Consider the following 19,289-nt stretch of genomic DNA (forward strand, 5'->3'; position numbering starts at 1 on the left):
AGGTATCTAGTTATTGGAGTAGTGGAGTTTTACCGCGTTTTGGTATTTGAACCATCACACCTGTACTATACCAATTACGGTAATATTACGTTGCGTGTGACACAGTACCATAGCCTCCCACCCCGGTGACATTGTAAAAAGAACATTTAAAAATGACACATGCTGGTAGTTTTACTATATGTATATGCTTGATGTGGCTTAAATAACCATTTAATATTTAACCTTGGCAAAATACACAGGAACATTTTGTATTTCTGTATTACTATGTTTTGTATTCCAACTTCTGTTATTAATGAACAAATTATTATAGACTACTATCAAGAAATTGGAGGGTCACGAGAACTAAATGGTGGTAATATACCAATTTTAAATCATACAAAATATGTATATACATTAGTATAGTAATGGCATTTGATATGTTGGTCATATATTGTTGAATTGTCCGTGAATTATCCGTGCAATGGTTTGAAATACAGTCATGAACACTAATGAGGTCACATATATATGGTCATGTGATAAGGTAGTCATATCTCTTTACTGTAGTACTGGTTGATTTTTGCTTCTTCAACCGGGTTTGACATTAGTTATGCATATTATTGAAATCACACGAACCAAATTATGTAATTACTATACTGACCCAACCACACTAGCAAGAATTATACCATGATTGGAATGCAATTTTTATACAGTGTTTGATTGTTTAACGACACGGAGCAGAATCGGGCCTATGTACCATAAAGCAATCGAGAACTAGAACTATTTTTTGTGGCTGTGCCGTGAACGACGCCGATTTTCTTTTGTGCCAACGAGGGTCTGGTGAATTTGATTAACAACTTGTTTTTGTGGTCCATTCTCAGGAATAACTTTCTTGTACGTTCACATATACTAAAACCTGAAGTCAGTCTAGATATATCATCACGGATTTTCATTTCAGGAATATTCTCTCAGAGCGCAGATGCACTCGTTCGAACGATTTTTTTCAAGCACTAAACAATAAGCCAGTTTACCAAGCCATATCAGCAGATATTATACTATGATTGGAGCGCAAATTTTACTCATTATTTTAAAGCGAGGTAGAAAAGACTCACAATTTCGAAAACGCGATTGGAATATGTAAATAGTAAAATGCTACTGGATCTGAAGTCTGTGATGCCAGTGTTAGATAGTTGCCGCAAGTACTAGCGGTAATGATCGGTTACTAACATATTCCCCAAATTATTGTAAAATGTGTAAAAGGTGAGCGCTAAATTGTAGCTGCTGTGAGTGTTGAAATCTATCATTTTGAGGGGTCAATAAATTAGCTGAGAATGGTGCTGACACCATTATTTGGGTAAATCTGTTATTATATCGAGAGAAACATTTCCCATCAGTGTCAGCTCAAATGTAAGGTGATCCTGCACACTGATCTCTGGGTGTGGTCCGTACCCGCTAAGTATCATCAAAAACTAAACCTCTCTTTAGAAGATCTGCTTTATATGTTGGATTAAATTAAGCTTCATCGTGATAGTATTTGTGTGTGTTTTTGATTCATCATTTCTCAGTGACAAGACACTGCACTTGTATAAACAGGCATAATGTTTTGTGTTCCAAGCATACTTAACTAGTACTATAAATCAGTAATCTTAGACTGTATAGACGCCGTACCCGTCGATCAGAACATCAAAGATACTATGATACGTAATTTCGTCAATGCGGGTCTATATGTTAGCTCGTCGCTGACATTTTCATATATAGTGACTATGATTTGCATCTTAAAGGGCGGCAATCGTCATGCCGCGTCCTGATCGATACGGGACTCATAGCGACGTATACAACGCGTGTAAAATACATTGTTTATTTACATAAAATTCGAACACGCGCAGTGCGACGACCACCGCGCTTTAAATTTTCAAGGTATGCTTCAGCTTACTGACACAAAACTGTGTGCGCGGATGATGAATAATGTTGCAACGGAACTATTCTATCAGATTCATGTTTAGAATGCATATATTGTTGGTTTTGAATCTATTTTTAATATAGTGGCTTTCATGAAACGTATTATTTGTCATTCGGAATCAGTGATAATATTATCCGTTCGACTTTTAGCTCCCGAATTAGATACATGTAGTAGCTTGAAAGACAAATCTGTCTTCTTTACAAATAACTAGGAAAGCAGAAATTAGAAAGAAGGAAGACATATTAACATATATGATGTTCACATTCATTGAGTGAGTAACGATTTTCTTGAGTTCCGAGCGGGCTCAACACATTCAATGTATGTTATACCATGCATGGAAGCACAGTCAGCTGGCATCTGTGTCGCTGGGTGTATATCATATACAACCTGGCGACATCGATGCCAGCTGACTGTGCATGGAAGCACGGTTACTAAAAAAAGTAACCGTGATGGAAGGTACTAGTATCCGTGTTTATACTTACCCCCTCTACGGCTACACACTTGCATCAATGGCCAGCTAATTCCATGTGTGTTATGAATAGTTAGAAATTTGTTATATAATTACTAAAACAAGTTATTCTGCAGATAGAATACACAAAGAATGACAATGCGTATAAAGCTATAAAAATGTACATCGAATCTTTTGTAAAATCACGTTTGTTGAGTGACTGTGAAGTTACCAAAATAAACAGAAGGCTCAAGAGGTCGCCGATAGAGGCCAGTATTGGACGCGTAGGTTTCGTAAAACAAGAGTAATGTTTGCGTTGTAAGCAGGAGATTTCTTTGGTCAGTGACTGTATTGGTAAGTTGTTATATTCAGGTAGTCGTTGTAGGGGAAGATCCTAGCCCTGCGTACATGGCTGTGTAGGGGTGATATTTACATTAGGCTTCTTACGCCACCCCAACACAGCCATGTGAACGGTCACTATGATTTTCTAAAACCCCACATCCCCAGCTGACGTGGCATGGAAAATTATATTTTTTTTCAGAAACTTAACCATCCTCCATCAGTAAATACAAAACCGATCGTTTCAATAACATTTAATGAACACTAGGTTTGTACCTTACGCATGTCTTGACAATTATAAAGTGGAAAAATTCACGTTTTGTCGTCAAACTCGCATTTGTCAACAAACTGTGGCAGCCATCTTGAATCACGCGTGATTTAATTGATTAACGGTGATCGCGTGATACAACTTTTTCTTGACGTCACAGCCGCGAAAAAGAAATCTGCATGTACTTTCACATCGTCCGCCTGCACGGTGTTGTTTCGTTCGGATATTCCTCCCTCTACAACACCGTGCGGTAATTCTATTCATAACCCTGTATGTCACGTGGTTGCGCGATAGAAAGTTTACCGACCAATAGAAAGCTTTGTTACAATGACTGCCAGAAACGGCTGGAGCTTTTGATTGATTTTCCTCATAGAAAACACGTTTTCGTCATTCAGCTCTGACGTCATAGTAAAAAGTTTTATCACGTGACCAAAATGGCGTCTCTGTTTATATACTTAAGTACCGTGTATACGCATTTTGGGCGATAAATAGTCTGTTTTAACATCCAAAACTCCCCTACAGTACATCAATTCAACAACCGAGTGTTCATTACAGTATGTTAAGGTGATCGACGCTGCTTTTGGTGCAAAGAGGTACGAATTCGTCCCGAAATGAGACATTTTGTATGACATGTGTAGTGTTTTTGAAAATGCCTATGGTCGTTCACAGGGCTGTGTATTGGGGCGCAGATAAGGTCCCGATGAATAGGAGCGCCTCCACATTCACAGACCTGTACACAGAGCTAGGGAAGATCCATGCACACTGTAATCTGTCACCTGTTTCTGCAAAAATAATACGGTGTTGTTTGTAGCTGCGATTCGCCGATTGTCGTTCTTTTGTTTTATTTTTTGGGATCATTTTTGGCACAGTCACTCCTAGTAGAGTGACTGTGTTTTTGGTAATGAAAAATATGATGCAAACAAATGTGGTAAACTCATAAAGAAATGTCTGAACTTTATTGGAATATTGCAGCCATCCGAACTCGATCGACTTGGCTGTTATAGCAATGGACATTCAATGTTCTGTCCTCATGTGTGCATGCGTTTACTAGTGATGGTAAATCGTTACCTACGTTTCCTTATTTTTGACAACGCTTGAGTCATGAACGGATCACATATTGTGTTATCAACGCTGATTTCCCTATGAGAGTAGTTTGGCTGCTTTCCGTGATGCAATACCCTGTTTTGACTTTGAGTAATAATTACTGATGTATAGAGACAAGGGTGAACCAAAGACAATAATGTCTTTGGCTGAACATATCAAATATACATTGTACAGCGCAGTCATGCAGGTAAAGCGGGGGGGGGGGGGGGGGGGGGTTCTTTAGAGCCCCCTCATCCATCATCTAAACCTAACCCTGCCCCTTCAGTACCCCTTCTTCCATTTCAATTGTCTATACCCCTTTGGGCCACTTATAATTATATGGAGGGATGTATTGCATTACATTGGGGCTGTAGTTTTAGGGTTAGAGTTCAAGTTAGGGGTGAGGGGGCGGCCTTGTGGAACTCTTTCCAAAGTGGGTATATTATTAACGAATGTAAGAAGTTTTGGCCACCATTTGCCACCCCAGAGGTTTCGGCTACACACATGTTTTATATACATCGTATATTACATGTACATTGTATTTAAATTTATTATCTAATAACCCATGCGTATTTACACTTACATGTATTTACATTTATTTGTGTTCCAAGCTTAGTGTATTGTTTAATAACTCAAATGTTGCAAATGTGTATTTATATTTATTTACTAAATAACAATTCAAATACAGCATATCTATTTTTATTTAAAATAACTGATACAATTACCAAATGTAGCATGCATATAAAATTTAAACATCGATGTATTCAGCAATTATACGTACATAACCAATAACAATATAAACACCATACTTGCAATGTACAGCTATTAGTAAATAAATAAATAAATAAGTAAATAAATAAATATAATTAATATAATTAATTGAATTAAGCTGTACTTACAATCTACAAGTTAAAAAAAAAAATTAAAAATACACCATTCTTGCAATATACAAGTTATTCTTAAATAAATATAATCGATAAGACATGAAAAGTATGTGGCCGAATCAACCTGGTTTGCAAGGTGTTTGCACCGTAATAAAGTATTTATATGAATAAATTTTATAAATAAACATTTTGTGATAACACGGCTTTCACCATTTATACACTCCCATAATATTTTATTTTAAGTCTGAGTCAGTGGTCAATAACTACTTAGTAAATTATGTTATAATAATGTGACAAATCCATCATGTTTCTATTTTTCTCTGTCAAATTAAAATTAGAATAAACTTGAACTTATATCTCTAAACCTTGTACTGACTACCCACATGGCAATGGGCGAGGCAAAATGCGTATGGATTTTGTCTGTTATGAACTCAGATGGCCTGTCTAGAGTTGGCCTGTCTAGTACCATAACTGGACTATATAATGGACAGTGTATATGTATATACTGTGTGAATTTTAACTTTTATGTAGCCTACTTCATGATCAGAGATTTTGACAAGGTTTGGTGATTTTCTTTTCGCTTTAGATACAAATTTGTTCCGATATCCAAGCTTTCAAAAAATGTGAGTGTTTTGATAGAAAAATTCAAAAATGCTGCAACACCATTTTTGTCAGCTTTTGTTTGGATCTACATACATCTTCTTTCTTGTGGGCTGTGAAGCAACAATATTTATATGCATACAGGTAACTCGCATACTGTTGTTAATAACAAGGAGTGCTTGATAGCAAAAAAACAATTCCAACATTGAATGAAAACTATTTATAAAACATGTGTTATTCAAGTTATTCAAGAAAATTGTTTTTTTTGGGCCAAATCTCAACCACAAAGCACTATACATGTAATTACCCATACCTGTATAAGTCTCCATGATTCGCACTACTTCACATTGCTTTTGTTAAAACTTTGTATCAGCAAACAATTACTATTTTTAATTTTATAAAATTTCTACAAGATGTACATGATCAGGTAAAACCTAAAGCTCTAAACTTGATTTCATGCCGCATTTCAGATCGCTGTCACATTTCTGTTGACTTTAACAAATTCATGAATACAAAAATTAAATTAAGCTGATCTCTGTATTAATCCCTCAAGTGTTATCCACACTTACAACTAGTCCTGCTATTTTATTGTCGCAAAAACTGTTATAACACTCATGAAATTTCGCTATGGTCACTGTGACTGTCTACGACCCCACTGGATGTATCTGTGACTCCCTGGAACAACAGTGAAAGTCAGTGTCTCTCTAGAGCACCAATGAACATAAATGTAACTCCCTAGTACCACAGTGGATATCACTGTGACTACTTACAACACCAGTGAAAGTCAGTGTCTTGCTCGAGCACGAATGAACATAACTGTAACTCCCTAGTACCCCAGTAGATGTCACTGTGACTCCCTAGAACACCAGTGAAAGTCAGTGTCTCCCTAGAGCACTAATGAACATAACTGTAACTCCCTAGTACCCCAGTAGATGTCACTGTGACTCCCTAGAACACCAGTGAAAGTCAGTGTCTCCCTAGAGCACTAATGAACATAACTGTAACTCCCTAGTACCCCAGTGGATGTCACTGTGACTCCCTAGAACACCAGTGAAAGTCAGTGTCTCCCTAGAGCACTAATGAACATAACTGTAACTCCCTAGTACCCCCAGTGGATGTCACTGTGACCACCACTCCCATCCCAGTACTAGTACATCCCCAGGGCCCCATTAAAAATCACCATGACTCACAGATTCAAAATAAAATGTTCACTTCTACAAAGGTTGGCAGTCTTCCCAAGTTTGTGCACATTTGTCACTGGTGAAATTAAAGTCCACAAGTCTTAAAGAAAATATTTTACAATTTGCTTTGTAAAGCAAATAGTTCTCGCTTATTATTTCTAAGGATGCAATAAGTTATTATCATTAATATCTAAGAGGGCCTCTTAGAGATTAAACTTCCCTGTAATCACACACGCATTCTTACTGACAGATCTTCTAACAAAACTGTGTTTTTTTCAGGTAATGCTTTTAAAGGTCAACAACTTAGCGATAACTGCACAGCATGGCAACAGACTTACAGTCCCTGTACACACATGTGGTGACACCGACAGGGGAGAAACTTTTCAACTGCGTACAGTGTGGACGTAAATTCGTCAAGTATCATTACTTTGTTTGCCACGTAGAAACGCACGCCAAGGAGAAAACCCACCAGTGTAAAATATGTGACGAAAGGTTTGCACATAAGTATCTTCTAGAGCACCATCTGAGAGCTCATGCAGGAGATAAAGCGAAAAAGAGTCGGTGCTTGCTGTGTGCGAAGAGATTCACCGACAAGTGGTCATTAGAGAGACACTTAAGAACTCATACTGGTGAAAAACCATTCCAATGTAAAGAATGCGGGAAAAAGTTTTCATGCAACTCCTCACTCGTTTCTCATATCAGAATACATGGAGGAGAAAGACCTTACCGGTGTGATGAGTGCGGGACGTCGTTCGCGTTAAAGGGATACCTAGACAAACATTTGAAAACGCACTTAGACGTGAAACTCTTCATATGTGAATTATGTGGAAATAGATTCGTTCAGCAAGCGTACTTGCATACACATATGAAAGTCCACTCAGAAATGAAATATCAATGCGAACAGTGTGATAGGAAGTTTTCCCGAAAAGATACGTTGTTTCAACATATCAAATTGCATACCGGTGAAAGACAATTTAAATGCATACATTGTGACCGTGATTATGTACGGCAGAGGGATTTGGACTGGCATGTCAAAAGAAAACATGATAATTCAGCATCAGCCATTGAAACGACTACACTACCTCATTCACTGCCTGAAAATTAGGGCTGGTAACCTATTACGTATGGAAAAGATAATTGATTTTTGAAAAATTGCTAGTGAACATAATTGGAGGAAAGACTATAAATAAATAGATGAATGAAGCACTGCCATCAATTAAGTTGAAGCCACATGTATGCCTAAATGTCACTTGGACTGATTATTTTAAAGTGCACTGTCAGTTTCATTCTGTATTTCACAGACTAGTCCAATATTGATACTGACCAAAACCAACTTCGCAGTGCTAAGTCTCATGGGAAGTATGCAAATGACGATAATCGTTTACTCATTGTGCACTTTTTGGCTAATTTTATGATAATAAATAAGTTAAATTACTGAAAATATATAAACCAAAAATCTTTAATAAATCATGTTTGTTTAACATATTAAAAATCAGTAGAAATAAATAAATAAATAAATACAAATGTAGCTGAAATACAAATTCAATAGCGCCCTACATGGTAAAATTTTACCTGGAACACTGTCTAAAGTGCAGTATTGGTCTTATTTTTAAAAATTCATTTTTGTCTTGTTTTTTACAGTTTGTTTGACCTAATTAAAATTATCTTTATGAAAGCTGTGGGTCATGTTATGAGTGAAAACAAATGTAAAAATGGGACTTAACAAATGTCATAGCGTCTTAGTGGCGTCAAAACACTGCATGGGATTTGACAATCGAGAAACTATTTTTCGGGTATTACTACACTTATACATTTGATGATGGTCAAGTCTGATGAAGTAAAGGTATCTCAATTTCATATTTCTCTCTGATAGGAATTTCGACATTGAACTATAAAAGAGAAATTGAAGTTCGAAATCAAATCATTCGATTTCTGTAACAGACATTTCAAACTGCGTATTTCATGCATTACGTATATTGTTTTTTCCATATCATCGATGAATCGTACGTGCGTGACTTTGTGGTGGTCTAAAAATAGAGATTTGTTTCTGATTGCACACACTGATATTTTTGTCGACAAATCTGTCATCTCTTTCCTGTCTTATGTTACAACAACAGCATCAATTAAATCCAGCATAACGTTGCGATCCTATGAGGAAGAAGTGGTTAGGCGTAACTTTTGATATTAGATTAATTAAACCCAAACTGTGGCTACACAGGCGTTTTAAAGCCTGTCATCTACTCTGTGCATAACTGCATGAATAATTTCATGTGAAACTGTTCCAAACCATGAACAAATGTTTAGAAAATAAAAACCATTACAGAACTTGTACATGTAAGCGCACATAAATACAAAAATGTATTTATTTTATACTGGATTATTTAAATATTACTTTGTCTGTGATATATCCATGATGTGATGTGTTTACTTGCTGCTCCATAGTCATCTGTATCATGTCTATGTTAAGTCTCCTCAACAGGGGTTTTAATCAGCTTATTATAATAACTTCAGTAATTGATTGTATTAATACCGGTAATTAAACTGATGCTCCATACTTTGGAGGTATACCATGCTTGTGACTCTAAGAACATGTCTGCAAATGTTTATTCATGTATGAAAAAAAGAAAAAAATTAGAAACCCAGTCCCAAACATTGGATATTTCCTGTGTTAAATAATAATATGCATTATTTAAAAAATATGCATTATTTAAAAAATACCAGTATATATCTTTTCATCAATAGCATTTTTGAAAAGCAACTGATTTTTTTTGCATTAAAAATTCCTTTTCCATTGAAAATTGGCATCTTAATGTCTGATATTAGAAATAGTGTTCTTCATTTAAATCGGCAAAATTTTGTTAAATTAAAAGTTTGCTCTGAATAAGTGAATGAACACACGTAATAGTTTCTAGTCGACATTATTTCGCTGAATATTTTTCTAATTACCCCCTCTACGGCGATTTAACTTCTTTCATGTATTCATTGTTTTCTATGCCACTCTGAGAGTGGCAGTTTATAAAAATTGCAAAATTAAAGAAATATCAGTACAGTTATACTGCAGAAGGGGGTGGGGAATTGCATTATTCCTAAAATAGTAAATTTCAAGGAAAACCGTGGCGTGTAGACAAAATGAGCACAAAGGTCAGAGGGTTACCGATAGAGGGCAATATTGAATGCGTCTGTTTCAGTCAGCTGGCGTGTGAAAAGAGCAATATTTTCCCTGTAAAGTAAGCGATATCATCATCAGTGATTCTACTTCTATATGTATTGGTAAGTTGGTATATTCAGGTTTTTATGTTTCAGTTATAATGGCGATAGACCCACATGCCGCGTAAATATCACACGTTGTACATGTACTCTCTTTGTGGTAAAATGTAGGTGTCTGTCGTCTGTCACGATGATGCATCGGAGACGACCGAACTCGACTGCAGTCGGCCAGTGGGTTAGGTGTTAATTTAATATTTTCTAACAAATTATTTTATCTGTGGTCGATCTTTTAGTACAAATAGACCCGAGTCATATGGGTCCTACCAGAGGTACATTACTTGGGGTTTGCAACGCGCATAGTACTGTATGGTGACATCATGTCAAGATCGCATTCAAGTCTCATCTCGTAGATAGCGAGACTGATGCTACGACCTTTTGACATGACATAGGCGGTTTTGTAATAAAACATGTATTGTCACATTCATAGTGAAAAAATGTAATACATCGAAAATGTACAGAAAATATACTTATCGTAATCCGTCATATCGTGAGCAGCTATTTCGATCCACCTGGACATCCCAGTATCCTAGTTACCTCGGGCATGCGCATTCGCTTTTTTCTGAGTTGGAACGCTTAAGCGAGAGCAATATTGAAACTGGATCTTGGTATCATGTCACCATAGTTGCAAACCCCAAGTAATGTACCTCTGGTCCTACTAATTACTGCCCAGGACGAAATGGGACTGCCCGGGGTGAAAATACTCACTTATACACTGCTATAAAGATATATTAAAATAGCAAGGACCGTGAATGTCACTAACAACAAAAATAATAGTAGATAAGGCTTCGTACAATGGTACTTTAGCATCAATCGCATATAGTCATAACTATACAATTCAGTGTCAAAGCTATGGGCAAGTGCGAGTCAATCACCGCAACAATGATTGCCCCAAAGTTTTACTTATATGCATCGCTGATGTACCTGTGTACGGAGAATATTTTTGGAGTGAATTAAGAAGGAACATTCATTTGCCAGACATTATATTGTGTAACATTATATTGTGTAACATTGCGTCAAAAAGTTAGCAGTGTAAAAAATGTGTGTAATTTTGCCAAAACCTTGTGTAACTTTAGCTTTCCATAATTGACACTAGAACATGCATCCATTAATAGCGTTATACTTTAGTTTACCAATACACTTTACCAGAATAAGGCCAAAAAAAAAAATTGTTTTGTTGCCCGCAGCGACCGGCCAAAAAGTATGAAATATCGGGTCGCGTTTTTTTTTTTTTCTTTTAATAGGCCCAAATATTAAAAACTCACCATTTTAAGCAGTAAAAAAGTGTTTCCTCTAAAAATTAAGGATCCCGGACCGTTGTTTGATCCCCAGAGTCCCCGTAAGTGGCGACTTTGAACCTCCGGTTGATCTGTATTTCTTTGACATGTTCCGAATAATATGAAGTCCATATACCTTGACTATTTACGATACTCTTAGTTTTCATGAATTTAAAAAAACAAAAAAAAATCCAACCGACCGACCCAATTTTAAAATTTTTTAAAGTTTTTTTTTTTTTTTTTGCCTAATGATACGGTCAAAATGTGTGAGTATGAATTCCACACGGCCATAAAAAAATACAGAAAAAGATGCAAACATTGAGGAAATTTTGCTGATTTTTAGCGAGTATAGTTTTGATCAGTCAAATTCCTGTTTTGAATAGTTTAATATCGGTCCTGGGCAATCCCATTGTGCCCTGGCCAGTCCCATTTTGTCTCGGGCATTCCCAGGCAGTAATTAGTAAGAGCGAGTCATATCACGGTAAAATAAACTACTGTACGTTACATGGGTGGCAAGTGTTGTAGATTTCAGTGACGCAGCAGCGCTGTAACAATTCCTGACAAACTGAAATATTTATCGTTTTGTTTTCCATAGCAGAGCCAGATGGACGCTGATGTGATGTCTGAGTTTTTTTTAGCTCCGCTGTCATCGAAGATGACCGAGTGGAGCTCATGGGTTGACTACAATGTACGTCTGTCAACTTTCTCATTCAAACATCTTCTACGAAACCGTCAGCTGGATTGCCTTCTTATTTCATACCTGGGATGGGCCTCTGTCAGATTTGTGCATTTCATGACATCACATGTGAAAATCTATTTTTTGGGGAATATTTTTGTCAATTATGGTTAAAAATGATTTTTTTACACAACCACTTTTCAGATTACTTTTAAATTTAGAATGAATGTTGTTGACATGGATTACACTTAGACTTATTATTGCACCATATGCAAGCGTCTATTTTTAGTGCATTTTTTTTTGCTCATTTTTGTGCATTTTCGACTTCTCCAAAACCGACTGCCACATTGCTTTGAAATTCATAATAATCTCTCAGTCTGTTCATTTGATGAAGATATCTCCATTTTTGTGGAAGTTATGATTTCTTTTGTTATTATTTTTGGAAACTTGGCTTTCTCAGTACACATTGTCTTGGAAAATGAACTTGATGGGCCAATGTTTTCCAGAAATGCTCAGGTTCAGCTCAAGGTTATTCAAAGTTTATATGTTTGCTGCTTTTATATGGGCGATACTGATCAGTGAGGGTGGGAGGGACTAAAACACCTCCCCAATCTCCAGGGTCACCTCCAGGCGCCATGTCATGGTCTCGCATGTTGATTGCATGTGTACTGGGGGTCAGGAGGTCACTCCTCCAGACAAGATCTTTCAAGGAAAGGACAAGGTCATCTCAAGATCATATGTCGTTTTGTCATTCTCAATTCAGTCACATGTACAGTAAGCAAATGATGCAAAAATATATTCTGGTAATAGTGACAACAACTTATGTTTCAGCTTCAATTTCCCTAATCCACATCATCAATTATACATATCCATGCATTACATATTGTACACAAACCTTTTTTCCTCTTATGGGGGTATGTCCTTCCAGTAATCATTGCCGCAATTACTACGGTAAACTGTCATAGATTCCACTTCTCCTGTCCACTTAGTAACATAGTAACAGCCACTGCCCCCTTGGATCGCAAGGTCGCTTGTTTATTTAAACATGCGTCACTAAAATCTACAACATAGCAGTCATGTGATTCATTGAAATCAACAACATAAGAGTGAAGCAGTATAAATGAAATGACACTACCGGTATATAAAAAAGAAAGAATTTCCAATGTACCCCCACCTCTAATCCTAACTCTAATCCACCCCCTACCCTCTCTTGCCCCCCCCCCCCCAAATTAATTGTATAAGCATCTCTTGAGAAGACATATAGTTATCTATAGGGGCATATGCAACTGAATTGGGGGGGGGGCTTGCTTGGAGTTAGAGTTTGGGTTATAGGGGTGGAAGTACATTGAAAAGTCTTTCCTATAAAAACACGCAAAATAAACATGAAAGAAGGTGAAGCTCTCCACCACTTCACACCATGGCGGATACATCTGGTGGAGTTTGACTGTTATGATCTGGCCGACTATAGATGGAATATAATATTTCAAAAATGGCCAAAATCTTTCAAAAATTTACAGCTGAACTGATCAAAATTAACCATGGAGAGGTACTGTGCCAATATGTGCACGTCTCCCCTTCTCTAATAAATGTTTAAATATGTACTTTGAACTTTATTGTCCTGTATCAACCATATCTTGATGACATTTACAGAGTGTGGTCACAAACATAATTATATATTTTATTTGGAGAGTATACAGTACACACTTGGTAAAGTCCAGTTAGCTGTGGGTCCATAGCTCTCTTGTGTCAGTCTTGGCTTTGGTGAGAGTTTAACAAACATACATGTATTATCGATTGGAGATAACTTTGATAGTGTGATGAAAGAAAATATTCTGCTGAAAATAACAAATTTAATGACACGAAATATATCAGAAATGAAGAATAGCTATGGACACACAACTAAAGTCCAGTAAGATGCAAAAAATACAGTAACCATGGCAGTAACAAACTAAAATCAAAGAAAGCTTAGAAAGAACTCCCGTGTGCTGAGAGTTTTGAAGACACATTAAAAATTAATTCAAAATTACTAGTACATGAGATATTGGTGGAAAAGCTGAAAACTAATTATGTAAATCAGGTAACTAATATGAACAGAACAGAACAGAACAAAAAAATTATGAATTATTATGCTAATTAGAGAATTAATATGAACAAATTTTAACCCAAAATTAATCAGGCCTGTCTATTGTCCTAGAGCATTTATGTACCAAATTTTATTCAAATGTGATGATCAGTAATTGAGATATCAGTGTTAATTAATTATGTTAATTAGGTGATTAATAAGCATAAATATTTACCAAAAACTAATTGGGTTTCTGCATAGTTCTCTTTAAAAGTTTCATTAAAATCCAATTTGTGGTTCTTTATATATCAGTGGAACATTATATGCAAATTAGGTAATTAATATCCAATTAAAACTAATCAGGTGTCTGCATAATCCTAGAAGATCTATGTAGCAAGTCTCATTAAAATATGATGATTACTACTTGATATATCAAAAGCTGAAAATTAATTAATTATGCAAATTAGGTAATTAATATGTACTCGTATTACCCTAACAACTATCAGGTCTGTGCAGTGTCCTATGACATCTATTTACCAAGTGTCATTGAAATGTGATGATTACTACTTGAAATATCAAAAGCTGAAAATTAATTAATTATGCAAATTAGCTAATTAATATATACTGATATTACCCTAAAAACTATCAGGTCTGTGCAGTGTCCTATGACATCTATGTACCAAATTTCATTGAAATGTGATGATTACTACTTGAAATATCAAAAGCTGAAAATTAATTAATTATGCTAATTAGGTAATTAATATGTACTCGTATTACCCTAAAAACTATCAGGTCTGTGCAGTGTTCTACGACATCTACCGTATGTACCAAGTGTCATTGAAATATGATGATTACTACTTGAAATAACAAAAGCTGGAAATTAATTAATTATGCAAATTAGATAATTAATATGTACTTATATTACCCTAAAAACTATCAAGTCTGTGCAGTGTCCTATGACATCTATGTACCAAGTGTCATTGAAATGTGATGATTACTACTTGAAATATCAAAAGCTGAAAATTAATTAATTATGCAAATTAGCTAATTAATATATACTGATATTACCCTTAAAACTATCAGGTTTGTGCAGTGTCCTATGACATCTATGTACCAAGTTTTATGGAAATGTGATGATTAGTACTTGAGATATCAGTGGAAAAGTCGAAAATTGATTAATCATTATGCAAATTAGGTAATTAATATTGCACAAATTTTTACCCAAAACTAATCAAATCTGCGCATTAGTTTGGAGCATCTGTGTGCCAAGTTTCATCAAAATCCAATAAGTGGTTCTTTAGATATCAGTGGAACAGCTAAAAATCAGCTAATTATCATGCAAATTAGGTAATTAATATGCATGGATTTTCACCAAAACCTAATCAAATCTGCGCATTGGCCCAGAGTATCTATGCACCAAGTTTCAAGTTGGAAAATAGAATTAGATAATGTTATAAATAAATTACTAAGAATAATGTTGCTGAAAATATGCTATGATAAGTACAATGGACATATACATGCATGTAGTAAAGAAAGAGCTGCTTGTAGCCTTACTAAGATTACAATGTGAAACATACTGGATAGTCTTTTTTCATCCCCTGACTGACTTCACTGTAATCATAGAGATCACATAATCTATTCTCCCCTGTTCTGAATTCCTGTTCTGGATTTATAAGATGCAAGTAGTGTAATATGCCATTGTAAAACGTTCAAATAATCACAAAACAACCATACATTTTTGTTAAAAAATTAGGTAATCATTTCAGACATTTTTAGCTCCGCTGTCGACTTTGTCGAGCGGAGCTTATCATATGAGTGATTGTCCGTCGTCGTCCGTGTCAATGTTTTACTTTTTCGACTTCTTCTTGAAAACTACTAGCCTGAATGCTTTGATACTTGGTGTATATGTACCTTGGGTAGACCTCTCTTAGGTTTGTCCATTTCATGTTGATATCTTCAATTCTCTAATTTTGGTGAATATTTTTGTAATTTTTGGTAAAAAGTGATATTTTCAACTTCTTGTTAAAAACCGCAAGTCAGATTGCTTTGATATTACATATATAGGTACTACATGTGGACCTCTCTCAAATTTGTTCATATGTGATGATATCTATAATTCTCCAGTTTTTGTGAATATTTTTGTAATTTTTGGTAAAAAGTGATATTTTCAACTTCTTGTTGAAAACCATAAGTCCGATAGCTTTGATATTACATATATAGGTACTACATGTGGACCTCTATCAGATTTGTTCATTTTGTGATGATATCTTCAATTCTCTAATTTTAATGATTATTTTTGTCTTTTTTGGTAAAAAGTGATATTTTCGACTTCTTGTTTAAAAAACACATGTCCGATTGCTTTGATACTATACATATAGGTACTAGTACCTCAGGTATACCTCTCTCAGATTTGTTCATTTCGTGATGATATCTTTAATTATCTAATTTTAATGAATATTTTTGTTGAAAACAGCAAGTCCGATTGCTTTGATACTATACATATTGTTTATTTTCTAATGATGTCTTCAGTTCTTTAATTGAAATGTGCATTACTAACAGCGGAGCTATCTCAGCCGATAGACTGATTGTTTCAAATAATAAAGTAGTCACAATACACAATATAATAAGACAGTTCATACATTGTATTTGTCTCAGTGAATCAATAATTTTGGACACCTGTACAAGATACTTGGGCAAAAGCCAGCTAAGATTTTCTGTTTTCTTGCATACTTTACAAATCTATTCATGTATAAATGCAGCACTTTTTTTTTAAATGAGGCATTTGTTTTTATACTAAAATATCTGAATTACTTTGAATAAAGCTGGAAATTATGTTCCTTAAAATATTTTAACAAATTAGGTACCAATGTTTTTGTAAGATATTTACATCAATCAAGGACATTTAGTAGACTGCTTTCCCACTACTGTTTCAATCCTAAAACTTATTCATGAATAATTATGACAATGCATATTCATATTGAAACAGACTATGATAAAAGAAATAATATTTTACAAGAAAGGGAAGGTCACCAGAGTTCAACTATGTTTTTAAATTACCATGTCTAGCAATAAGCAATCTAGTTTCAAAATGTTTCAAAAATAAGTCCTATTTTATTCATTCAGTTATGTTATTTTACCGGTAAATTTATTAAATGTTATTTTAGTTTTTTTTGTAATGTGGTGTGCTTCTAATAGAGTAAATATATTATTTACAAATAAATATTTATAATAATTTACCATAGACTACATCTATTGGTTATCAGAAACCTTCGTAGAAATTTATTTTCAAGTTTTCTAAGTTAGAAGGCGATTTTGCTTATCTTTTCGTTTTATTCTTTTACTTAGGATTTACAGTCACTGTTCAAGATGTACTTGTACTAGGTTAATAAGAGTCTGCCTTGGTGTAGTATATATCCGAGTCTCTGCAGGATGCACCCATCTGACAAGTCTGATGTGATTAACTCACCAACCAAGTCTCTTGCAGATGCACCATTTCTATACTCTTATTTGGGAACACCGATCACTGATCATGATCAACAGTCATCCGGATTTGACTGGAGGACGTATACCGGAAGAAATCCTCATCAACATTACACTAATAATGCTAGTAAAAACAAAAGAAGTCAACGTAAACAACTCGTACCACCTCGTCCTATTGAACCAAGTATTGACTGTGCTCCAGTAATTAAAACGTATGTCCGTCGAACGGCTAAGAAAAGTCCCAAAAAACATCCATGTATGCAATGTGATAAAACATTTGCCTCAAGATGTCATTTAGAAAACCACACAAGAACACATACAGGTGAGAAGCCATATCTATGCGAGTATGGGGACTGTGCAAAAAGGTTTGTACAACAGGCTCACCTGAATTACCATATGATGACTCACTCTAGGGAGAAACCATTTGCGTGTCCGGACTGCGGGAAGAAGTTTCCCAGACAAGATAACTTGAAATATCATTCTTGGACACACATGCAAGATAAATCCCACAATTGCCAGCAGTGCGGGAAAGACTTTGCTCACAAGCGACAACTGTACAACCATCTGAAGACGCACCGAGAAGTGAAGCCGTTCAAGTGTGGAGAGTGTGGGAAAAGATTTTCACAGAAATGCCACATGGACTGCCACATGACCATCCATACTGGCGAAAAACCATACCAGTGTATAGAGTGTGGACGGTGCTTTGCTGTTACATATCGTTTAAAGAATCATATGAGAATACATACAGGAGAGAAACCATACCAGTGCACAGACTGCGGGAAATGTTTTGTTCACAGCAGCGATCTCTCTCACCATAAGAAGACGCATACTGGTGAGAAACCACACAAATGTACAGTGTGCGAGAAAGGTTTCTCACGAAAGACATCTTTAACCGAACACCTGAGGGTGCACACTGGTGAAAAACCATACCTTTGTGAGGTTTGCAATAAGCGCTTCTCATACAAACAGAATCAGCGTAGCCATATAGCACGAATGCATGCGAACAAGATACTGTGGAATTGTTCACAGTGTACGCTAAGCTTTGAAATTCTAACTGACTTGGAAGAACACAAGAAAAGCCATGCAAACGTAAAAATGCATGATTTACACGTACAGAGTGAGTTGTCTCTCATACCAGAGTTGATATTTTTATTTCCCAGCTTCAGAAATCAACACTTTGGTAAACCATCACAAGATTACTATGAACAATATATGCTGGACAAAGTTGGTGTCATTAGGAAAATAGCACAACGTGTCGCAGAAATGCATAAAGAGGAAGTCTTCCGAGTTGATCACTTCTTTTAATGCTGTATGCCTTCATTCTGTTTTAAATTGTGGAGAGATTCTACTGTTTTCATTACAGATGTATTGCTATGTATAGTTGCTCATTAAATTCAGTAAATCAAACAATGCCTAAATTATTTAATTACTGGTTGTTGTAACTCTAGTTTGCGGGTAATGTATCCCATGTATTGTATTGTATTTTTGCTGCTGTCATTTTTTTACAATTTGAAGATTTAGGACAAATTGTAATGAAAACAACTGAGTTCATTACATGACTGTAAATCCCTTTTATTTTGACAACTTTTTGCAAAGAATGGCATTCTTGTATTTCAAACTTTTATCAATATGATGGAAGAATAAGCCTTCTAAGATTTGTGAGTGGAATCTCAGTGAAAATAAACCATTTTGGACTTACCAGTGTAAATCAGCCTTCGTGGACTTTCAACTTTTCTAATGATATTGTTGCACTTTTGATTTTTAAAAACTAGACAAATCAACCCTTTAAAA

General features: G+C 35.5%; 1 protein-coding gene across 1 annotated transcript; it reads left to right on the forward strand.

Moving 5' to 3' along the window:
- The first annotated feature begins 2,646 nt into the window (after nucleotides 1-2,646).
- LOC102804525 (uncharacterized) lies at nucleotides 2,647-18,908 on the forward strand. The gene is made up of 3 exons (XM_006819880.2): nucleotides 2,647-2,738; nucleotides 7,019-7,841; nucleotides 17,400-18,908. The coding sequence occupies exons 2-3, from the start codon at nucleotides 7,062-7,064 to the stop codon at nucleotides 18,801-18,803; spliced, it is 2,184 nt and encodes a 727-aa protein (XP_006819943.2). The 5' UTR covers nucleotides 2,647-2,738; nucleotides 7,019-7,061; the 3' UTR covers nucleotides 18,804-18,908.
- Nucleotides 18,909-19,289: the final 381 nt, after the last annotated feature.

Source organism: Saccoglossus kowalevskii, chromosome 21 (assembly GCF_978046115.1).
Source record: "Saccoglossus kowalevskii chromosome 21, keSacKowa6.1, whole genome shotgun sequence".
Lineage (NCBI taxonomy): Eukaryota > Metazoa > Hemichordata > Enteropneusta > Harrimaniidae > Saccoglossus > Saccoglossus kowalevskii.

Bases quoted from the DNA above. Each gene is read 5' to 3' on its own strand.
- LOC102804525 (XM_006819880.2), top strand. From the start codon at position 7,062: ATGGCAACAGACTTACAGTCCCTGTACACACATGTGGTGACACCGACA. The intron at 7,842-17,399 runs TAGGGCTGGTAA...TACTTGTACTAG, and splicing joins CTCATTCACTGCCTGAAAAT to GTTAATAAGAGTCTGCCTTG.